Source organism: Sus scrofa, chromosome 1 (assembly GCF_054392235.1).
Source record: "Sus scrofa isolate SSC_HxYL_T2T_F1_AM1 chromosome 1, Sscrofa_HxYL_maternal_Yorkshire_Landrace_v2.0, whole genome shotgun sequence".
In the NCBI taxonomy this organism is placed as follows: domain Eukaryota; kingdom Metazoa; phylum Chordata; class Mammalia; order Artiodactyla; family Suidae; genus Sus; species Sus scrofa.
In genome coordinates, this window is record NC_139383.1 from 199,613,202 (window position 1) to 199,638,539 (window position 25,338).

Here is a 25,338-nt window from a genome sequence, read left to right on the forward strand (position 1 = left end):
AAGCTGCTGCTCCCCTGGTCATTCTGTGTTGAGAGAAATCCATAGCTAGCCTGAGTAGATTAGTGTTGGGGGGTGAGCTAAATATTGATGAGATGAGGTGTGAAGGAGAGCATCAGATGGTGATAAAGCTGCCCACTCAGATCCTCTCCATTTCAGAGAACAGGAATGCTAAGCACACAGAAGGAGGGCAAGCTGCTGATGGAGCTCAGGTGTATGGCTGGGCTGCCATGGCTGTGCTCTGTAGGCCTGCCATACAGCCAGCCTTGGAAGGCCAAGGGGCTGATCCATTAAGAATCCCTCCTGTTGCCTCAACAGTCCCCCGTATTCTTGGTAACTACCATTACTAACTGTAGCCCAGGAGCCTTATCTAGTGCAGAAAACATGATCCAATCATAGAATGTGATAATAATTGCTGCCATTTATAATGAGCCAGGTCTTCTACTAATCTAAGCAGCATAAAAACAGTATTCAATGCAGTCAATTTAAATATCATTACAATTCAAGGGAGTAGGAATTACTAGTCATACTTTACAGATGAAGCCTGGGAAGTTTTAGGCCATAAATGGTGCACCAGGGTTCAAACCCAAATATGCCTTACTCTAGAGCTCATGCCTTAATCACCATATAATACTGTCTGTCTTTATACCAAACTTAATAACAAGCTTTGTTTTCAGTTAAGCTCTACTGTATTCAAAATAATAAGCAGCATTTACTGCAGAAAGTTTTCCCATTTTGTAAGGGTTATAAAGTTTCAATAGACTGATCTGGTACAAATTCCACGGGCTCAGCAAAGAAAGGCTGAACCCTGGCCTACGGTGATATCACCTTTGCTTTGTCAACTCAAATCTATTATTGGCTATGTCAGCTCAACCTCAGAAAGCATCTTTCTCTGCTGACTCCATTTGCCCTTTGCTGGGCTGATCACTTTAGGAGAGCATAGCCAAGAAACAGATGACCTTCATGAGTAACAACAGGGGAGCCACACACAATACGCTCTTCTTAATTGGCCTATAATTTTAAAACTTTCACTGGGTTCAATACAATTTAAATGATCTCTTGGGAAAGAGCACAAGCTATAAAACACAGTGACATACAATAAAATCCCATAACATACTTCAGTGGCTTCATCTATGTGTTTGGAGTCACGATTCATTTAGTCATCAAATGTTCACTGAGTCTCTACAAATTTACCAGGCACCACTGTAAGCACTTGAGATGCAACATTGAAACAAAGTGTGTGATCATGTGTCATTTCCAGGAGGAGGCTTTGAAGTGCTAATATGCTCTTCCAGCTCTCTCTCCTCCAGGCATGGCGACCTGGGAAGCCATATATTGGTATTTGGTGGCACAAGAGAGAGTGGGTTTGGATCCACTTGCATAAAAGAACCCCCATCAACTAGCATTAGATTTTGTGTGAGCTAGAAATAAGCATTTTGTTGAGCTAAGGCATTGAGATTTGAGGGTTTCTCATTACAGTATGGCCTAATTCAAACCAATTAAATCAAAAAAGTACAAATGCTGGAGCTTGGGGAGAGACAATGAACAGGACTAACAGGAAGCCATACATCATGGGTTGCATCAACTCAGTGGCTGTAAACTGCTGATGGACATTTTAAATCACCCGAGGAATACTAAAATTACTAATCCAAAGACATTATACCCATGGCTTATAATCTGGGGTATTTAGGGTGGGGCCGAAGCATATACATTTTGGAAAAAAAATACTCAACAGAAGATGATAAATTGGGTCCACTGGCTTTAAGAAACCTCCCCAGAGTCAACTTGTCCAACAATTAGCTTGAGAAATAGCTTATTAGTGAGATCAAGTCAACTCTGTATAAACCATTGGAAAGCAGTCCATTAAATTGTAACATATGAAGAAAATCTGTAAGCTTGTCGAAATACTATGAAAGAATTCTTGAACTAAATGAGTAACTGAACTAGATTTTTCCAAAGCTCCATCTCATTGTTTAATTATTATTAACATAAATATTTAAATAGTAATAAAATGAGAATATAATTAATCTAAATTATATAATTTAATCATCACAAGAATCCTCTGATGCAAGTATATCTCCTTTGAACAGATGTAAAAATTGAAGTGCAGGCAGGGTAACTGCCCTACATCACACAGCTTGCAATAAATAGTAGAACTAGGATCCAAATTCAGCTGGCTCATGATTCCTAGCCTCCGTGAAGAGGGGGATATACAGTCAAAATAATGGAGTTTGGAGAAAGGGACTCTAGACAAGGAGCCACCAGAAGGGAAGTACCTTAGGAATGGGCTCTGAGAGTAGCTGTTCTGATTCTAGTCAGGGATTCATGATCTTAGAAAAGAGAAGTTACCGAGCCAGGGGTCAAGCCACAGCCACTGCAGAAGCAACACCAAGTAGTTATGTTGTAAGCCACACAGGAAGTCCACTAGAGACTCTCATACTGAGTGAAGAGAGTCAGAAAGAGAAAGACAAATACCATATGCTATCACTTATATCTGGAATCTAATGTAAGGCACAAATGAACCTTTCCACAGAAAAGAAAATCATGGACTTGGAGAACAGACATGTGGTTGCCAAGGGGGAGGGGAGAGAGTGGGATGTACTGGGAGCTTGGGGTTAATAGATGCAAACTATTGCCTTTGGGATGTATTACCCATGAGATCCTGCTGTGTAGCACTGGGAACTATGTATAGTCACTTATGATGGAGCATGATAATATGAGAAAAAAGAGTATATACATGTATGTGTAACTGGGTCACCATGCTGTACAGCAGGAAAAAAAGTAATGTATTGGGGAAATTAAAAAAAAAAAGTTCTTATAGAATAGAACAGTCCACAGACCCCCAAAGTGTGATGGAAATTTCCAACGAAACAATCCACTCTTCTCACACAATTCCATGCTCACCAGGCAACAATGAGGTGGATCTCCACACTAGGGTATAGTTCCCTTGGTACATCCCCAGGTAAACTGTATATGGGCATTGTGGTTTATATCAGATTCAGATATATTTGTGTTTCAGAACACTTGCTACTGAGAACAGAGTCTTGAACTGAGGAAACTACTCCCTAGAGCAGACCAGTTACCCTAGGGTGACTCATTCTTTCAGAGCCTTCTGGAGATCTGTTACATAGAAGGGATTACACACTAGCTCACTAACACATAAAAAAGAATTGGTTTGCTAAATTAAACCTCCCTTGTGCACTCTAAAAAAAATGAAGAGCATGAAGGACCCCAAGGAAATAGGACACAGGAGATTTATTCTTGAAAAGGAAATGGGGGAACTCAGGAGCACTGGGCTACAGGGGGTCTTGAGTAGCTGTGGGACAGGAATACACTAGTGATGGGAGGACCCCAAGATACTGTGCCTATTTCCCAATTTCGCCTGTGTCTAGCACTTGACAATGGGACGTCTCCAGTTCCATCACTGGTCTATCACACACAAACTTTTTGTGCCTCTGTTCTGGTGGACCTGATGGTCGCCACCATAGCTGCTTCTTTGCATAACTCCAGAGGATACCAGCTACTCATCTTATGGTTATTAAAGATATGTTAAGATTTTGATGAGCAATAAAACATCTTGAGGTTTTCTAATTTGCTCAGAATTTCTCTACCAGTATTTCTAACAGTAGGGCCAATTAGCACCAGCAAGAGAGAGTCAAAGGAGAAAGGTACAGAGAAGGAGAGGCAAGACACAAAATGATACAACTATGAGGCATTTGTCCCAACACACAGTCTAACTGTAGATCTTCTCTCTCAGCCTCACCATTATATCATGGGTTATCATACTAGTCAGGATGAGGCTGGCTATGGTAACAAAAAAAAAAAAACCCAAATTTTGTGGCTTAACATGGAAGAAATTTATTTGGGGGCTAACTTAATACATCAATGTTAGTGTTCACTAGAAGGCAGCCTTCTTCCAAGCAGTGATCAGGGGCCCAGGTTTCTTCCCTTTTGTCATCTTTTAAAGAAAGCCTTGAAGGAAGAAAAGGCACAATTGCATCTTAATCGGTTTGCTCCAGATATGACCCATATCACTTCACTTACATTCCCTTGATAGCAATCAGGCTTTAAGCTTCAACTACATACAAAGAGGGCTAGAAAATGCAGTCCCTGACAGAGCAGTCATTGCCCAGCAACAACTCTACACCATAGAAGACGAAGAATTGATGTGGTGAAAAGTGACCCATCTTTACCTGTTACAAAATGGGCATTATATACATCACAACAGTAAATATTATATACATATACAACGGGAGAGGCAAAACTTACAGTTAGGTGAATGATCTTACATCTCATCTTGGAAGCAAATCAGCCCAGATTTGAAAGACGAACAGTAAAGTTGAAATCTGAAAAGTGTCTCCTTCAAAGAAGACTTTGCCATCAGTCTCTGGTATTTCTCCATCGGCATGGCCTCTGATGTTTTTAGCCATACTACCAGGATCTGAGGGGAAAATGTGGTCTCCACAGAAACCAGGGGATTTAGAAATCAAAGTTAAAGCCAAAATGTTTGGCTTTGTAATTAGAGCACAGATTTGTGGGATATATAAAATCTGCCCCAAATTTCAAAATTCTGTTTTCAGAGGAATAAGAAAGACCTGTAAAATGTGGACCCCAACAAAGGGAAGGGAAAGAAAATCAAAGGGACAAGCTGGCAACAAGGCCATTTCACTTATATCAAATTATCTAGAACCAAGTTACTTATAATTTTATTTATATCTAATGTTTGAGAAAACTATCACTCTGTGTAAAACGATTCAACCATCACTTGGCTAACCCAAAATATTAAAAAAATTAAATCCTTTTCAGGTGACTGAATTGAATTTCCACCTGATTGATCACACTACCGCTTGAACTAGCTGCGCTTAGTGTACCATTGCATTCACAGCAATATATGTTCAAAACAGTAAATCTTTACTCTCCAAATTCTGAAGCAATTTACCACAGAAACACATTTAGGTTTGCTTATAAACAAGTCAACTACCTGGAAATCAATTTGGAAAAGGACACTGGATGAGAGTCAGGAGATCTCATCTCAAATTCTGGTTCTTCTATTTATGCAACATTACCTAGAACAACTGCTGTACCTCAAACCTTGACTTCAATTGAAAAGAAGAGCATTGGTACAAAAACTCCAGTTAGTACAAAACTCTGGTTCATAAATTCTATATGATGTTATATTTTTTTGGCACAGCCCAGATGGCCTAGCTTAAAATTAATTCTGATTAAAAAACAAGTTACCAATTTAGGAATATATTTTGGACTCTGTACTTATGGTTGTCCCAAGGAAAATACAGATAATAATTTAAATGATCAATCACCATGTAAATGGTCCAGCCATGTGGACACTATAAAATCATTCAAATACTTATTTTTTTACACTTTAACTCAGGAGATCTGTGAATTTCAAACCCTGGTGGTTTGAGATGAGGTTAAAAAGTAGAGATTGAATATTTCCATCACAACCACTGGATGGCAACAGACATTAACAGTGAATGGGAAATATCATTATGAAAGCCATTCTTCTACTTTACGTGACTTCCTCTGTGCAGCATCAAATCTCCTAGAGATGATAGGGGAAGGTAAACAAAAGTAAGTTTGAAAAGTTTAAAAAAAAAAGTCATTTTTGGAAAGCATATTCTGCTTTTGCAAGTGCTCTGTGTATAGATAAATCATCCAAGATTTCAGTGTTCAGCTAAAAGTTGTAAGAAAATGAGGTACCGGCCAGAAGGGAAGAGTTAAAACAGAATGCTGTATTCACCAGAGTACGCAGCCTTGAACTGAATTATTATTAATAGTCATGAAATTTTTTGATCTTGTATAAGAAAGTCAAGCTTGCTGCTCCCCATTTGTGAGTAGAAGTGTACAGTTCAACCCCACCCTCAGGCCTTCTCCCTCTCCCATGCATTTTCCAAGCTATGGACAAAGGCCACCTAGAGGACTCCTATAACCTAGAAGGCCCCATAATGCTGGGAATATGAATGGTTAACTATCTGTGTCCCTACTAGTCCTTTTAAGGTCTCTGTTCTGGAAGATTTCTGGGGTGAGGACATAGCAGTGGCATCTTTCAAAGTGAGCTGGCAAGGCCAGAATGTGCTCACATTATCTTCCCTCCATTTCTCCCATGAGGAACTGGAAGTTTCAGAGTTAACAGTATAAATTTCATTCTAAACCCCACACACAAACCACTTTAACTAACATCTAAGGTCAATCAGAAAACTCATCTTGCAGGATTCTGGCTTAGGCCCTGGAAAAAGATGGGACACTAGATGGAGAAACCTGCCTAAGATAACTCTGAGGGCTCTGAGAAATCAGCCCTAGAATAACAATTCTCAGATTCTGGTGTGCCTAGGATTCACCAGGGAGCCCCTTAATGCAGCATATTCCTTAGCCCCTTCCTTGGAGACTCTGGGGAGAGCCAAGGAATCTGTATTTTAACAAATGGCTTAGGAGGTACATGGCCCACCAAACGCACTTTGAGAAACATGGTCTAGAAAAATAAATGGTTCCACGGAGCCCCCATTATACTCTCCCTGCCACACACTCCCAGTTTCCACAGGAAGAAAGAAGATTCCTGGATCAATACTTTACCTGGCGGAAGAGGACCACTTTCTCAGGCATAGGTCATTTAAAACCCAGAAGGATCATTATAGTAATAGGGTTGAGTCAGAAAGCACTGAGTAACCACAGAGAAAGACTATGGTCACCTCTAGGCTTGAGCAGAAGTTAACTAGACCCAGTGGTATGTCTGTCCCCACTTCAGACCCCAGTTTGAGTGTCTGCCTTAAATTACCTTTTCTCTGACTTTAACCTCTACTCTTTCTTTGCCTGTTAGTACAATTTTGATTCATATTTTGGACTGAACTTTGTCCTTTCTGAAGTTTTTGTGAGTTCCTGGCCTTAGGCAAACTTATATCTAATTCTTTTTAAAGAACCAACTTGCTGCCCACCATCCCTACCTACTCCACTATATATCTTATTTAACCCCAACAGATACTATCTTTGACCGTCATTCCAGGGTTGGCCACTTGAACATCAATGTCACCAAAATACATGGATGAACATTATGGCCCCAGATGCTTGGCCATGGGATATACCGGATATATAGCTCAACCTGTGAGAGAATACTGCAGTGCCATCAGAAACCAAATGGATGATTTTCCAATAGCAAACATAAAAAACTGGCTTCAATGACTAATAAAACAGCATGAAAGTTTGTGGTATTTTTCCTATTTTAAATATTTTTGCATCTATTTGTAATCATTATGGTGACAAAAACTAATATATAATTTGAGAGACGGTGGGAATAACGTCACCCCAATGCCAATCCAATGTATCAGTAAGTCCCATTAGGTCAATCTCCAAAATACACTTCAAACCCATTCATTCCTCTCCATCTCCATTGCTACCACCCTCTCCCAGTCACTGTCATCTCATACCTAAACTACTAAAATGGCTTCTTATGATGATTAGGATAAAAACCAAACTCTGTACCATAGTTTGTGTTTGAAAGGGTACAGTCAACCTCCTACCCCTGTTTTTTTCCCCCTTGGCCTACCACACTCTAAATATAGACTTGTTTTCTTCAGTTTCTAGAATGCTCCCATAACTTTCCTGCCTGTGGCTTTTGCATTTTCTATTATCCAGAATTTTAATTATCTCTTGCCAAGCTGATTCCTCAGTTCCCTCCTCCTCTGATCCTCTTACCTAAGTTCCACTACTGTCAGGTTTTCTCTCAGAGAACACATGACTCTGTTGATTTCCTATTTAATGTCAGTCCCCCCACCCCACCCACCGAAATGTAAGTCCTACAAGTGAATTCAGGTCTGCCTTGGTTGTCACAATATTGCTAGTGCTGGGCAGGCAGTATGCCATACTGATTGAATCAAAGAAAGGATGAACAGATGAACTGGTAAAGTCTTGCTTTGGTGGAGCTGGCAGAACCTTGGGTAAAATTTATTTCATCTGTATTACAGCGTGTTTTTTGAGGTTGCAGAGATAAAATCCAAAAGTGCAAAGACCACAACTGTGAGTATTCCACCCAGACTTTAGAGGAAAGTGAGATTTGCATTTAGAAGGGATGGAGAATCCCCTGAAGCCAATCTTGGTGCTGAATTTAGAGGTATGTAAATTGTATCCTCCAAGCCCCAGAACGGCATCAGTCAGCAAGGATGATTTATATGAGGGATAAAGGGACTAGAGAGTGAATCAGGATCACTATCTAAATAGGGTCATTATTTCTTAGAGGCACCAAAATGTTTGCCACCTGTGAACTCTATCTCTACAGGCACGTTTGACTTGGATCCATCTTAGGAGCTATTCTATGCCTCATTGTCTTCCCAGGTAAAATTTACTAGGGAGTTAGGATACACTGTATCCCAGAGAAGTAGCATCAAAATACTACAACAACCATTTTGTATCTAGATATATATCCTGTGGATAAAGTGTCAAAAATATCTGTCCCTAGAAATAGTAAGCGCTCAGGTCACCAAGATTTGGAGCAACTCTCTTCAAGACTAAGAAATCTTGCCAGTGTCCTGAAGCCACCATTTAAAAATCTGATCAAAAACTTCCCTGTGGCCCAGAAGTAACAAACCCGACTAGTATCCATGAGGACGTAGGTTCAATCCCTGGCCCGGCTCAGTGGGTTAAGGATCCAGCGTTGCCATAAGCTGTGGTGTGTCACAGTCATAGCTCAGATCTGGCGCTGCTATGGCTGTGGTGTAAGCCAGAAGCTGCAGCTCCAATTCAACCCCTAGTCTGGGAACTTCCATATGCTACAGGGGTATCCTAAAAAAGACAAAAAAAATTAATAAGATCAACATGCAATCTGGAACAACACTAGTCTTGTGACTCAGAAGGAAAAGCCAATGAGGTGGACTGGCTACTGGCAGCCTCATTCTGTGATGCCTAGACAAGAAGAGAACCTTCTATCACTGGGCAAAGTCCAAAAAGTAGCTTGGTATCTCTGAATAAACGGAAGGTTCAGTATCTCCATCTAAATATTTACATGGCATACATCCTCACAGAAACCAGGCTTTATCTAGTCTTACTGGTCCATCCTGCTGAAAGCTGGGACAGGGGGAGCAGCTACGACAGAAGGGGCATAAGTCCTCAGGCCAATTCTGAAATCTGCATTGTGAAAGAAAGAATCTGTCCAAAATCTTTATGGCTTGATTCATGAAATCAGTCTCATGGAAGCAAACAAATATGGGTCTGGAGTATAACTTTTTTCTTATAGAATTTCAGGAAGAAAAGTAAATGAGTCACACTTATTTTGGTTCTCTCCAAAATACTCTAGGACAGAAGCAGTATCTGGTATAATAAATGAAAAGTGATAATAAACATCATAAATGCTAGGTCTCTTTGATAAGCCCTCTATCTGGGAGCCTTCTTGTAAATTACTCCCCAAGGAGATAAGTGTTTCCCTTCCATGGGGGGCTAAGCCCTACAAGTTCTGGCTGCTACAGCTGGTGCCCAGAGGGAAGGTGCAGAGGCCTGCCTCCCAGGGCACAGGAAGGGATGGAAACAGCTGAGAGCCTCTCAGTCTCTCTCATTAAAAATCACCATATGCCCAGGCATGCTCACTGACATGTTTTTCACTACAGGTCTAGGCTGCTTAGCTCATCTGCTTACAACCAAATTTTCTTTAGATGCTTATTTAAAGTGTAAAGTTAAACCCATTTGGTCTGATTCTATTGTTTGGGGGCAGAGGCGGAGTGAGAACCTGCATTTTCAGTCAGCACTCCAGGAGACTGTGGGGTACCTGGTGCACAGGCAACACTTTGGGAACCACTAGCTTAAACCAGTATTTCTCAAACTGGAGTCACTGGATGCCTTGTTGAAAGATCCAAATAGAGAATTTTTACATTTTGTACTTTCTTTTTTGATAATTTTTCAGATATTAAGGACATACTGGATTATTTGGATGGTAATTTTTATAACTAAAGACTACTGCAAGACTTCCACTGAAGTTTTACAACCAGATTGTACTTCTAACTTTTTCTCAGGCCCGTGAGTCATTACTTAGGTCTAGACATGATTTGAATGTTCACACCAAAGTGAAGCCTGAATGATATCTCTTTGTTTACTCAGAAAAGGGACAGAAGAAGGAAAGGAGCAGATTTTCATAAATAACCTCAATGTACTAAATTGGAGGCTGATGGGGCCAGGGAGGGGGAGCAGGGTGGTCTATAGGATGTCCAATAAAGAGAGAGGAAATGGGCTTGGAGCCCATAACAGAAAACTTCTTCGAAGCCAGAAATCTGGGAAGTGCTACAGTAGATGAGGGAGTGGCTGGAAAACCGTGTGGGTAAGAGCAAAGAAACGAGGTAAGAAGGACAGAGGAATTGGAAGGAAGGTAGCAAAAGAGACTGGAAAGAGGTCAGGGACTGAAGGGCCAACCAGGAAGGAGAAACATCAGGAAGTAAGGGAGAAAACGTTTTCAGAAGATGAGCGTAGTCTCCATGTTAGCAGGTATTACCCATGATTTTACTGCTAGAAGAAATAAGTTACAAAAGTCTGTTCAGTATGATACCATTTGTGCAATAAAAACAAAAAACAAAAAACTGTGTATGCCCAAATACATAAAGAACACTTCTGGAAGGAAGAAGAACAACAAAATAAGACAAAACAGAAGCCTGTGATTATCTCTGAGACTTGGGAATATGAGGCTTGAGTAGAAAAACCTTTTTTGGGGGGTGGGAGACACCATTTCTTACAATTTAAATTTATTATTTTGAACATACATTATTTAATCACTTATATTTTAAGGATTGTTCAACAGTGTGACATTAAAGTACCAGGGAGGACAAGAAAGATGAGTCAGAAAAGAGGTCCTTTTGTGGGGTAAGAAGGTTGTTGGTGGTGACCTTTATCAGAACAGCTTCAGGCTGGAATGTGAAAGCTGACTTTCACAGTCTAAAACACCATTTTTCCAGCTTTAATATGACTAGGAATCACTGGGGGATCATGGTAAAACGCAGATTTTGATGTGGTAGGTAAGTCTGGGAAGGAGCCTGACATTCCTAAAAGGCTCCCACGCAATATGCATCATGTAGCTGGTCCAAAGTTATGCTTTTGAATTGAAAGGAAAAGTAATCAGAATGCAGAGAATGGAGATAAGGTCCCAGAGACCACTATTTCCTGAAGAATGCTGCCTAGAAGATGAACCCTACAGCACGCCCTAATAAAAGATTCTGCAATCAGAGCCCCCGTTGGGGCGCAGAGGAAATGAATTCGACTAGTATCCATGAGGATGCAGGCTGGATCCCTCCCCTGGTCAGTGGGTCAGGGATCCAGCATTGCTGTGAGCTGTGGTGTAGGTCGCAGAGGTGGCTTGGATCCTGTGTTGCTGACTGTGGTGTAGGCCGGCAGCTACAGCTCCAAACTGACCCCTAGCCTGAGAACTTGCACATGCCACAGGTGCAGTCCTAAAAGCTAAAAAAAAAAAAAAAAAAAAAAAGAAAAAAAAAAAGAAATACCAAACTCATCCTAATGAGTTACACTGGGTATTAGTGTTTTATTGAGACTTTTAATTGGCTTTTCACCTAGACATTACTAGCACGGCTAACCTTGCAACAACAAAAAAACTCACGTATCCTGTTAGAGTCTAATGTTCACAACACGCCAACCTGGAGGGGATGGGGGAGCAGAATGACAAGGTCGCAGGAGGTCAGAGAAAAACTGGAATCTGATGAGCCACATTTTGTTTTCAGGGTAAGAGCAGAATAGGTCTCCAAAAGGTGTGAAATCTCCGAAAAATAGACCAGGTTAGGGCATGTACATGCCAGTAAAGCCTGATGCTCCCTGACAATATGTGCTATGATGCCATCAGATATGTGCCAAAACTTATTCTAAATACTTCTAGACCTTCCTAAAACTTAGCCCAGCATCAGCAGGATAACTCCAAAGCCAGGGAGATGAGCATATTTGTGAATACATGAAACTGAGTGCTTTCACACTGCCAGAGGCTTCAGTGAACAAAAGCAGGAAACCTCAGAAGCTGACCTGACCTCACTGCTGAGGAGAGTCACACTTGACTTGAGCACAATCCTACTGTCCTTTGACAGTGATTAAGAACAGCCTGAGGGAGGCTGGCCGCTACCAATCCTCCCACCTGCTGAGGTGGAGCTGCAGAAGAACCTCAGGGCTCAAATATCTTGCTGGCAGCACTGAGTCATCTACCCAGCACCTCCAGTGCTTGGTTGCCCCAGAATGGCCTTTTAGACTCTCTTCATAAATAATGAAGCTAAGCACTGAGTTTCAGTAGGAGACTGGATTTCAAAGGGCCCCTCAGTGCAGAGGAGAGCAGAGGCTATTCACTCTGGCATGCCTTAAATGTTCGAAAAGACTGCCACTTTCTCCTTTCTAAGTCTGAACTTGGCGGCAGAGGGTCCAAGCTATATGGAGCAACTTGCACAGAGATTAGAATGACACTAGACTCAGCTATAAAATACGCTCTGAAGACTTTGCATTTACAGCTTCAGTTTTCCATTGCCTTAGCTCTTCATCAGATGTCTGGTCACTCAGTCAGTCCCAGCTGTCATACCTGTCTCTCAAATTCACTAACGAAGGAAAGGACCCTGCCCATAACCATTTTCTCTTTATTAACCATTTTCTCTTTATTACTTACTTTTGAGGATAAATATATTTGAACAGCACTGTGCACATGATGACTATTTCACTATGAGGACATTAGTTACAGGATAAAACAGAAACCCATGCCTGTTACAATATAGTGATATGAACCCATACTCTGAATGACTCAAGCTCTCTTGCTTCAAGACCACAAGGAACCACAGGTTGTTCAGGCTAATGCTGCTTCCCAAGGCTCTCTGAAAGCTGCAGGGTCCTCTCCTACCACAGTCAGAGTGTTGGCAAAAGAATCCAAATTAGTTTTAGATATTGCTTAGGGACAATAACAAAACTTTATCCCTTCTCAAGTGAGGAAACCTAGCCCTGGAATGAAAGGAGGTACACATTCACTCCACTCAGGAGATCTTGGAGTGCATACAAAACCACTCATTATTGGGATGCTCAGGTTTAGCCAGCCCAGGGCAGCTCGGAGCATGTGGTTGGTTGGTTGGTTGTGTCTGGCGTCTCCTGTGGCTTGTGGAAGTTCCCAGGCCAGGGACTAAACCTGCACCACAGAGGCCAACCGAGCCACGGCAGTGACAACACAGGATATTTAACCCGCTGGGCCACAAGGGAACTCCCACAGAGCACGTAGTTTTGCCACAAAAGTCCCAGCTGCAAATCTGAGTCTTCTCACCTCCTCCCCACTCCCCTTGAACTGCTCTCTGCTCAGCTATTTGACTAGGTGGACTATGAGTACAGAGCTGAGCCAGAACCACCGTGGTACTGGAAACCTCAGAGCATTGGCAGAGAAGAGTAAGCAGACAGCCTGCTCTACTCAAGAGAGCCATCATCTTACCTTTCTGCTTATTCAGAAACAACAGAGGGGGCGCGACACCAGGACCTAGAGGCCCAGGGACCCCTGTGGCCGGGGAGCTTTGGTCGGAACTTGCGGTTTCCACAGGTTTCGGCGGCAGGGACGGCTCCTCGGACGCAGGGGCTCCGTCTCCAGGGGGCAGCTTGGGGCCTGTCTGGGGGATAGCCGAGGGAAACTCCACCAGGCCCCGCTGACTGGGGGCGTGCTCTTCTGCCCGGGCGCCTGGCTCTTCCCGGATGGCGTCCAGGGCACCCGGCTTCATCAGCGGCGAGTCCTGCTCCCGTTTGGGACTCTCTTCCGAGGCAGAGGAGGCATCACACGACTCGATGATGAGCTCGCTGTCCAGCTCAGCCTCACGCTCCTCCCTCAGGATGCTGTACTGGATGGACGGCGAGGCTGGAGACGGTGGCGGGCCACCCACGTGACCAAAGGTCACGTACCCCGAGGGCAGCGCGTCCTCTGCAGCCAGCGGGTCCTCAGATACCAGCTCGATCTCTGAGTCCCCGGATTCCGCGCTGCTGGCCTCGTGGTCCAGGGGGCTGGGAATAGTGGGTAGCCCAGACCTGGCCTTAGCCTCAGGCCTGTCCACCACCTGGCCCGCTGACCGTGGGCTCTCCGTTGTTTCATAGGATAACCCCTTTGCTTCCTTAATTGCAGTGATCAGCTCATCCTCAGAGATGCTGCATTTCCCCTGGGATTCTGCGGCAGATGGTTCTGTCGTCCCACAGAGCCAAGAAGAGCCAAAGAGGCACACATAAGGACAGACAAATGGACAGAAAGAGAAGAAATAAAACAAAATTCCATTAGAGGAGATATTTTCTAGCTTCTTAAAAAACACATATCTCATTAACACAAAAATAGTCTGTTTCCAGGGCTATGCTAGAAAGACAGGCCACCTGAACTAAAAGGCTAATTACTGTTATGGCCCAATTAATCAGTGTTTGATATACCTATCCATCTCAATCTAGCTATTTTTAAAAATGACCCAGGAATTTCTTAGCAATAGCACCTAGTTTTTTTTTCTGTTTCAATGTGGCAAAGATTCTAGAAGTCATGGTTTTAATTTCTAATCCATTCTCTCAGGGAAGTTTTCAATTTCACACATTTCATCAGATAATCTGATGTATGTGACTCCCTAATTTGGCCCAACAATGTCAAGAAAGCTGAAATCATCCACTATCCTTATCTATTTCTGTTCATGTTCCCTCCTTCAATAAGACAAAGAAAGCTAACTTGGATCCTTGTATATATCTTGACTTACGAGTTTACATATCCCATAAGAATCGATACTTCTACTCTTTTTTTTAGTGAAAAGTGTAACAACATGGAGCAATATAAGACATCGCTTTTGCCAGTCCCACCAAACTGGCTGTGCAGATTACCATACCACATAATCCCACAGGGCCTCTAATGGTAGAACCCACTATCTTTCCTTTTCCTCTCTTCACCTCTTCTTGAGACCAATGAAACCCAAGAGTCACCCCAGTCCCCTGGGTGAATGCCTGCTTTCTGCCTGTTGTTTATCCATATGGTTGCCAAATCTCATCAGCAATCTTGCTGGTCGTTCTGTCTTACATGAAACTACCCAGGATTGCCATTACAACAGTTTTCAGGAGCTTGGTTTTTCCCTTGCCCATACAAACAGGGCCTTGTTTCAGAATATCCTAGACAGTGTGGTTTATGGCTCTTTTGTGAGCAAGAACCACGTGTAATTCTTCAAAGCTTTGAAGTCACTGGGAGGGATTTAGGGAGGATAAGACTAACTATGGCTAGGTAATTTGTCACTTTAGGATTGTGTGAGAACCCCCCAGTGGATAAAACATCTTAGATTTCTCTAATTCTCCATAAAGCAGACTGATTTTATCCTTTATCCATATCATTCATTCATCTATTATTAATTGAGAACTTACTATATGTTGGGCTCTCTTGCAGGCACTTGGGATGTATTAGTGAATGAAACAGGAGACAAAATCTTTGCTTATATTCCAGTGGGAGAAGAACACAATACATAAATAATTGTAATAAATAATTAAAATACATAGACAATGTTAAATGCTATGAAAAAAAAAGTAGTGTAGGGTAAAGGGATCAAGAGGGCTATGACAGGGTGGGGATGAGTTTGTAGTTTAATTTAATTTAATTTATTTATTTATTGTCTTTTAGGGTTGCACCCGTGGCATGTGGATGTTCCCAGGCTAGGAGTTGAATTGAAGCTAGAGCTGCCAGCCTACACCACAGCCACAGCAACTCGGAGCTGTGGCTGCGACCTACACCACAACTCACAGCAGGGCCGGATCCTTAACCCACTGAGTGAGGCCAGGGATTGAACCTGCATTCTCATGGATACTAGTCAGATTCGTTTCTGCTAAGCCACAGTGAGAACTCCTGCAGTTTTAAATAGAGTAGTCAAGATAGCCTTACTGAGAAGATAACCTATACTCAACACTTGAGAAGGTGAGTGAGTGACTCATGAAGCTATCTGGAGGAAAAGCATTCCAAGCAGAGGGAACAGATAGTGCAAAAGCCTGGAGGAGGGAGCTGCAATGATTTCTAGGTATCACAAGGAGGCAATTATGTCTGGGGCAAAGAGAATAAGGGGGAGAATAATAGGAAAAGAGGTCAAACACAAGCAGGGAAGAGAGAATCATCATATTGAATCTCATAGGGTTTTTATTCTAAGTGAAATAAGAAGCCATTGGAGGGTTTTGAGCGGAGAAATATGATTTATGTTGGGTTTCTTAGTAACTTAAACCAATAGCTCCCTCATTATCTCTCACACAATTCATGTGTAAAAAGATTAACTGCATGACCCTAAACACTATTTTAATATGTTAGTTTCTTAATAATTGGTACACATAGTTCTTTGATTTCAAATAGCATGAAAGTGTAGAAGCCACATTACTTCTCAATGGTAGTTCATATGGAGGAGGGAAAAGACAAGGAGTAGAGGGGATGGAGGAATGGTCTATATACTACCAGTGGCAGCATCGTCACAGCTCCATTTGTTGAGCATCTGCTCACAGGCACTTCATATATGGCGCTTCAAGTCTAATGGCAATAGGTTAAGTGACTTGTCCAAGACCCCTGTACTGGTTTTTCTATCTTTGCATTGGATTAAGTCCTGTCTTTCTTTATCCTGTTCTCTGTTCTGAGAGGCTGACCTACATGGAAGGTATTGCCTGGAGTACTTTCCCCTATGGTTTCTGGTTGTTTTCAGCCAATAGGAATAACAGAAGGGGTGGGAGGAGGGAAATGTTGGGTATTTATACATCTTGCTGCTTTTGAAGCTGTAGGTTTTGGCAGGATTTGGGAGTGCTGTTCCCTCCCCTTCCTCCTCTGGGGGTGGGTGTTAATAGATCCCTAATGTCCCCAGTCCTTGAGTGATTTACCATCTTTTGTTGGTTCTCTTAACTGTCTTACACATCTGTAAGTAGCCACTTCTTAAACCTTCTCCGGTTACAACCTTTGAGTGTGTCCCTTTGCTTCCTGACAGGATTCTGAATGATATAACCACATGGCTAGAAATGATTTGACTTAAATTTGAATTCAAGTCTTCATGTTCCATATGTTTATCACTATATTGTGCTAGATCTGTTCAAAAAGGTGGTGGGCTCTGAGATAGGGTAAATTATATTTTGGAGAATGAGAGGGAGAGGAAAAGTGAAATAGATAACTACATGGAAAAGGATGAAGCTGGATCCCTACTGCATGTCACATGTAACAATGAACTCTGTGTGGATCCAAACTAAATAGAAGAGCTAAAACCAGAAACCCTAGAAAAAAACATAGAAATAATATTTGTAATGTTGAACTATATATAACAGTTTCTTAGACATGACATCAAAAATATAAGCAACAAAATAAAAATCTATAAATGGGACTTCATCAAAATTAAACACTTTTGTGCTTTAGAGGACACCGTCAAGAAAATGGAAGCACAATCTGAAGAATGGGAGAAAATTTTACAAATCATATACTTTATAAGGGACTTATATCTAGACTATATTAAAAATTATTACAACACAATTATAAAAAGACACATAACCCAGTTCAAAATAGGCAAAAGACTTGAATAGAATTTTTCCAAAGAAGATTTATACATGATCAAAAGCATATGAAAGTATGTTCAACATCATAATTCACCAGAAAGTACAAATCTAAACCACAATGAGTTACTACTTTGAACCCATTAGGACTGCTAGAATCAAAAAAATCAGAGAGTAACAGTGTTGGAAAAGATATAGAGAAACTGTAACCTTCGTCCACTGCTGGTGGGAATGGAAAATGGAACAACTGCTTTGGAAAACAGTCTGGCAGTTACTCAACTATTTAGCACTACCATATGACCCAGAAAGTCCATGCATTAAGTAGAGAATTCAAAACCTACATCTATACAAAAACTTATATACAATGTTAATAATAGAGTTATCCAGAACAGCCAAAAAAGTAAAACAATCCAATGTCCCTTAATTGATGGATGAATAAATAAAATATGATATATCCATACAATGGAATATTATTTGGCCATAAAAAGGAATGAGATACTCATTCATGCTACTACATGGCTAAACCTCAAAAACTGTATGCTAAGTGAAATAAGCTGGTAACAAAAGACCACGTATGACTGGAAAGTTAAGCAAGCCCCTGATCATCGAAAGCCCTGGAAGCTAGTTTAAAGTCAACATTCTATTAGGTAGGCTCTGGTGGGTCCTCAAAGGGTTAGGATGAACTTATAAAATAAAGACTAGAAGGAGGATGACCTACTAAGAGGATACTTCAATAGCTGAGAGGAGGAATTATGACAATCTAATGAGTTATGGTAGCCACACAGATGGAAAAGACAGGAGAATTCAAGAGACACTGAAGAGAGAGAAACCACAGACTTTGGGTCTACTTCAGGTGGTAAGTGAGAAAGAAATGGTGTGCCAGAGATCACTCAGAAATGGTGAGTCTGGGTGAGTATAGCGAATAGGAATTCCATCTACAGAAACATGGAAGTCAGAACAATGAGCTGTTTTGATGGGATGGGAGAAGAAAATACTTATCTTGGGTATTTCTTCCCTTTCTATAACATCCTTCCAACTTCTCATGCTGGCAGCTTCTGTCTAACCACCTAAACCTCTTGGACTGACCAAACTCCTACTTGTACGTCATTCCTAGGAGACCACAAAGCTGACAGGCAGGATATTGGGCTAATAAGGTCACAAATGACCCTGCAGGGTGGCCCACCTTGTGTGCAAACCAGCCTGATGCTGTTTCATTCAGGAGGCACAGTGGTACCCACACATTATGCACAACCAGGTGCCTGTGGGCAGCTTGTATCTGTTTGTGTGATGATTTTATTAACGTGTCTCTTTACCCTCTCCCATCCTCCTTGACCCCAGACTGAAAGCATCATCAGGGCAAAGGGCAGGCAAGGCATTTGTTTGCTATCATATCCCCAGAACCTAGTGCAGTGCCTGGCACACAGCAAGTACTTGACTAAAAGTAAGGACTAGCTCAAATATTTAGGACAGCAGTTCTTAATCAGGTATATGGCTCAGAACTGCCCTCAGAAATTCTGACTTAGTAAAAATAAGTCTGGATAAGGCTTAGGTATCTGTATTTTGTAACTCCAAGGGTGACTCTAAAGGTTTCCTTCAGTTAAGGTTGACAAATTTAGCAAATAAAAATATAGGGTACCCAGTTAAAAGGAATCTCTGATAAATAATGAATTGTTTTTAGTATAAATATACCCCATGAAATACCCATATTTTATCTGGCAACCCTACTTCTAGCTGAAAGTCACTGTGTTAGAATATTCAGAAACAAAAAGTATGAGGATCTTGCTTTATTTACTCAGGAGTAAGGATGGTATTGGACAGTTGTAGGGGATGAGAGAAGAGGGCCTCATAAGTTTCAACTTGGGCAAGTAAAGGTACTACTTTAAAAATCATCATCCTTATTATGAATAAAAAGGGACTCAGCAGATATTGTAGACATTGCTCTCAATTCTTAAAGGGAACTAAAAGTTGAACAAAGTGCTAGGAGGAATCAGGAAAACATCTGGAACAAAACAGAAGTTCTCCTACCCTTGTTAAAAACTTATGGGCCTCTAGCAAAGATACTGGTTATGTGTCAGGACTAACACAGCAAAGCTAGAAACAGTCATTGAAAATGATTCAACCCTTAGCCTGGGAACCTCCATTTGCCTCAGGCACAGCCCTAAAACAAGACAAAAAAAATTAAATAGAATATAGAAACTGAGAAGGTTAGAACACCCCACATGGGGAGATGCATTTGTTGCTGCTGCTAATTATGATGATATAATCCGGAAGGATAAAACGGAAGATGAACATGGGCCAGTCTACCAAGTCACAGATGCCAGTGTCTAACTGTGAACCAAGCTGCCATTCAGGTCTCCCCTTCACTCCACCCATCATCCAGAGGGATCATTTGAAAACACTAATCTGATCCTGTCACTCTTCCCTTCCTTCTCCCCACTCCTGCCACACTGACCTTTCAGCTGCTCCTTGAACACACAGAACATTTCCTCCTCTGGGTCTGCACTGGCTATCCTCTCAGCCTGGCACTTTTTCCTCAACTGTCTATGCAGCTTGCTCCCTCACTCCACTCAGGTCTCTGCTGAAAACCATCATTTCCTCAGTACCACCCCATCACTCTCTTATACTCTATCTTGCTTTATTTTTCTTCATAATCATTGTAACTACCTGATATTATATTACATATTTGTTTATTTGTATGTAAGTCTTCCTAACTAAAAGGCAAATTCCATGCAGGCAGGAGCCTTGTTGTGTTTCATCATTGCATCTCCAGAAATGATGGAGCAATGACTGGCGTAGATGAAATGGTTAGTACATATTTGTTAAGTGAAAGGATAATGAGTGAACAACATCACTTCTCAGATTAAAACCCTCCAATGGTTTCCAACATTGCATCTGGAACAAAATTCAAATTCCTTATTCTTGCATGTAAAGCCCTAGTGATATGGTCCCTGTTTACCTCTCCAACTCTGTTCTCTGCCATACTTCTCCCAGATCCTTTGTACCATCCTGGGGCTCCTCTTAACCCCCTTCTTCGAACTGTGGGCTTCTTCTCATTCAGATCTCAAATCACGTGTCACCTCAGAGAGGCTATCACTGACCCTCTCACACTCAACATTCTTACAGTATTCACACGCCATGAAATTACACTATTTATTTGTGTTTCCTTTGATCATCTTCTCTCACCAGCGGTGAGCTTCATGAGGTCAGGGACTTTAGACATCTGGCTTACTATAATGTCGCTGATGTCCAGCACACGCCTGACATACAGAAGTTCCTCAGTGAGTACTTTTGAATAAAAGAATAAATTTTCAAAATGGGTCAGAGAATCACATCAATGTAAGGAAATAGCAACAGTAGTTTTCAAAGGGTTTAAATTGATTTACCTTTTAGTGTTTATTTCTCTTTAAGGGAAGCTGAGGTTTATGATGACCTTCCTGAGGATAACACCTCAAAGAATATCCATGACCACCATAACACACTTCTGGGTGTTTGCGTCAGAAACAACATGTTGCTGATAGGTTAACAGTCTGGTGCATCAGGGCACTTACCGTATGTTCCTAGAACACTTGTAGTAATCATGACTGATCTTTGCTTAGGAGAAACTTCCAATATTTAAGGTGTAAGAATTTTTGTCTCTGTACCTCAGAGTATATTATTTAACATAATGAAAATAATTATGTTGGAGAAAGTTACAAAATGGAATAATCTATTAGAATTGAAGGAAGCTTATATATTAGCCTCTTTGCTTAAGCTTTAGGATCTGTGGCTAAAACTGTTCTAAATTAAAATTCCTACTGCTGCATAATTCATATAACTGGAATTTCCCAGAGTTAGTTGATAATTTCCTTACTTATCAAACAATAATAAACTGAATTCCTTTTGTTTAGTTTGTTTTCTTTTCCCTCAGTTTCTATGTAGGTTTATATGTAACTCCTGGTGTATATCTCACCTATTGGAAATAGCAGCATGAATCAAGACCCAACAGAAGTGATAAAGCCCAAATCCTCCACTGTCTATGGTGGAGTATCATATGGTGCCAAGAACACACAAGATGGGGAGGGGGTTAGGGTAACCTCTTGGGATAAAAAGAACAAGGAGAAAAGTCTCAATGGCAAGTTGATTCCTCCTATCTCTCCCGTTAATTTTATTCTTATGTGTCATCTTATGACTCAGGTGTTATGATGTGGGGTGTAGTGGAGAGAGGAGCTGAACATGGGAGGTAATTGTGTAATGGGACAGGGGACTGTCTCTTTCTTAAACAAATCTGGCTTAGAATGTTTATTTGGAGGAATTGCAGAGAAAACCATTTTCTTAACCCCATGCCATGAAGTGGGCACCCAAAGATCATTAAACTCCAAGATCATGAATGTCAATATGACTCTATCATCTTCTGAAGATGCTCCAGAACCCCAAAGAGCCATGACTACTGAAGAAAGACAAAAGAAAATTACCTCATAATTAATGAACCTTGTATTAAGTTTTTATTATCAGCTCTGTAAACTGTAATTTTCACATAAGATATGTATCATGTAAATGGCCTGAAACATGCTGAGGTCTTTCATTCTTCCTGAAGTCTGGCTGAAGTTCTTCTGTGCTGACCAACAGACAACTCTGTAAACAGAGTGGATAATGTAGCTTATATCTTCAGAGTGTCAGTACCTTTATGACATGGAATAACACAAGTGTTTTACATACTTGCCAGAAAGACCACAAGAATATTCTGAGACACAGATATGTCCCTACCATGTCAGCTGGGATAAGTCACACTGGAGTGTGACTGTTTCCCTGGTCATCTGTCCCACTGGAAGGCAGTGACTGTTTTTTGGGGGGTTTTTTCGAGGGTTTTGTTTTGTTTTGTTTTGTTTTGTCTTTTTGCCTTTTCTAGGGCCGCTTCCCATGGCACATGGAGGTTCCCAGGCTAGGGGTTTAATCAGAGCTGTAGCCACCAGCCTGAGCTGTAGCCACCAGCCTAAGCCACAGCCACAGCAACACGGGATCCGAGCCGCGTCTGCAACCTACACCACAGCTCACGGCAATGCCGGATCCTCAACCCACTTAGCAAGGCCAGGGATCGAGCCCACAACCTCATGGTTCCTAGTCAGATTCATTAACCACTGCACCATGACGGGAACTCCAAGGGACTGGTTTTTGTTTGCTTTTCAACTCCAGCATCCCCAGTGCCTATTTGAGTGCCTGACCAAAAGAAAGTGTGTAGATAGTCTTTAAGTGAAGAAATGAATTTGAAAATCAGGAACTTGGTGCAGTGAATCTTTTAAGGTCCTTGGAGCTGTATTTATAGTTTAATGAGTGTGAGGTAAGGTTGGGGAAGCTCAGGGAGGGGGAACTGATGCTCAAATCTTTAGGGAAACAGGACAGGAAGGACCACCATTAAATACACTCTGTTCTAACACCTGGACTTACTGCATCATCAGGATTTAGACCAATCACTCCTAATTATAAAGTTTTAGCTCTGTTTTAAGAATTTAGTAGATGCTTTTTAACCTGAGGCACTGAAAACTGCTTTTTGAAAATCAAAAGGTTTCTACATTACTTTTGGGTAGCGTCATAGGAGGCAGAGGAAGATGCAAGGACCTCTCACTGTCCTCTTCATCCTAATGCCTTGTGCGCATGTGAGAGTTGTAGAGGTACAGGGACTCCACTCCTACCACCCCACCCAGGATGGTGGCACAGCATGGGTGGGGAAGCTCTGACCTTTCACTCAGGTATGGGAGGTCTCTTTTGTGTTTGAGAGGACATGTTGACGTGGTTTAACAACACCCTGCCTTGAGTCAGAGTAGAAGGTTCAAGTGCAAAAGATCATAGCCTAGTGAATTCGGAACGTTTCATATTCTAACCAAACAGAATCTTCAGTTTAAAAAATAAAATTGTATGTAGAACTTCGATAAAGTAAAAAGATGAAAATGGCAGTGCTGAGATTGAAGGGGGGGACCCCTTGTTTAGGTTTACTCCCACTGCCCATCCCCTCTCCCCAAAAAAGGACCTAAAATCCACCCTACCCCTCTTCGAACTTGGAACTGGGGCCAGGAATGTTAAATGGCCCATCCAAGGTAGCCCAGCCAGTCTGAGAACAGTCAAGGTGCTCTCTCCACGATGCCTGGAGGTCAGGAAGGAGAGCTAACCCAGGTCTGGTTGTCTGGTCAGTCTGGTCGGTCTCTGTCTGGACAGTAGAGCCACAGGAGGATTTTAATGTCTCCAGTGTGTGTTATCTTAACTTCTTCCCTCAAAGGAAGAAAGAAACACTTTACAAAACAAATCTGATAGGACTTTTTTAAAAAGATCCAGATAGGACTTTTTCAAAAAGATCCCAGATGTCAATCTTTGTACAATGGACACCAGACTGAAAAAGTTACATGTTAAATTTGAGATTTAGGAAAGCAAATCTCCATTTCTTAATGTTTACATTTCCATATGCTGGGTTGTCCCAGGGTCGGGAACGCCCACTCCCTTACCTGTCCCAGAAGACGGAGGAGTGACGGATCCTGGGCTGTCATCCTCAGGCTCTGAGACGGTGACTGTGGGGACTGTGTCAGGGCTTGGTTTCAGGCAGATATCTTGTTTCTCAGGGGTCTTCTCTGGGGTAGCAGTGTCGACAGAAGGCTCAATCTCAGTCAGCGTGATTTTGACAGGGGCAGTGACCACAGGAGCACTGTGCTGTTCTTCAGAGATATCGTCTACATACAGTGCAAATGTTGATTCTTCAAATAAATGGTCCTTGAGGATTTTTCCCTCCACAGGAGTTGGTTTCTCTGCTTCCCGGGCCTCTTCGGATTGGTCTGAGATTTCAGTGTCCTTATTCTTAAGGTCCAAGTCTTTCTCTTCTGCCTTGGGGTGACATTGCTCCTGATCTCTCACCTCCTCTGGCCTAGTTATGTCAATGTATTTACAGGCTTCTGCTTTCATCTGGTCTATGGGGTCTGCTAAGATCTTGCTCACTTTGGTGGACTCTGCGGGAGTCATTTCTATCCCAGAATCAGAACTAAAGAAGCCACGAGGCTCTGTCACAGGCACATCTGGGAAGGATGGTCTAGTGGTACGCACCTCCTCAGGGCTCTCTGAAGTGGCGATGTGGCCATTTTCCTTCTGAAGAATTCCAGTGAAATATGTAGAATCCTCCCGAGGTGGGTAACAAATGTCAGAAATCAGAGACGTGTAACACACTCCTCCCCCATCTCTTGCTGCTGTTGCAAAGGTATGATCCGTGGCCCTGGAGACATCTGCCATACCTATGAGTCAAAGCAGCAGACAGTGAGTGGGTGCCTGGCTTCACTCTCTCCTGCTTCACTCACTGCCCACCCTGGCCTTTGCTGACACAGCATCCCTTCTCCTCAGGACCTCAGAGCTCCCCCAGAACACTCTCAGGTTGCTTTTTTTGTCTCCCTGATAGAGAACAGCACTAGTATCTTCCTGGCAGCAGACTACAAAGGTTCACATAAGCTGCCACACCCAGAGAAGCTGGGGACAGACCTCAGAGGACTAGAAAGTTCCTTCTCAATATCTACTACCTCAAAAAACAGCTACTCGTTCTTACTTGGTATTATTCAACAGAAGCCTTCTTTACAGCTAAAGTATTAGGGAGTTCCCATCATGACTCAGCAGAAGCAAATCTGACTAGCAACTATGAGGATGCAGGTTTGATCCCTGGCCTTGCTCAGTGCGTTAGGGATCCATCCAGCACTGCTGTGAGCTGTGGTGTAGGTCGCAGATGCAGCTCAGATCTAGCGTTGCTGTGGCTGTGGTATAGGCCAGCGGCTACAGCTCCAATTCGACCCCTAGCCTGAGAACTTTCATATGCAGCGGGTGTGGTCCTAAAAAGACAATAATAAT

At 42.1% G+C, this 25,338-nt stretch overlaps 1 protein-coding gene across 2 annotated transcripts in view; it reads right to left on the reverse strand.

Annotated features, from left to right (window-relative positions):
* RTN1 (reticulon 1) overlaps positions 1-25,338 on the reverse strand; it is a 224,843-nt gene that overhangs the window by 95,094 nt on the left and 104,411 nt on the right. For both annotated transcript variants that reach the window (XR_014838842.1, NM_001244640.2), the window contains 2 exon segments: positions 23,964-24,737; positions 13,430-14,161 (listed from right to left, as the gene is read on the reverse strand). Coding sequence is in view for 1 of the 2 variants with exons in the window: in NM_001244640.2 (NP_001231569.2) it covers positions 13,430-14,161; positions 23,964-24,737 (1,506 nt within the window). In the remaining variant the exon portion in view is untranslated.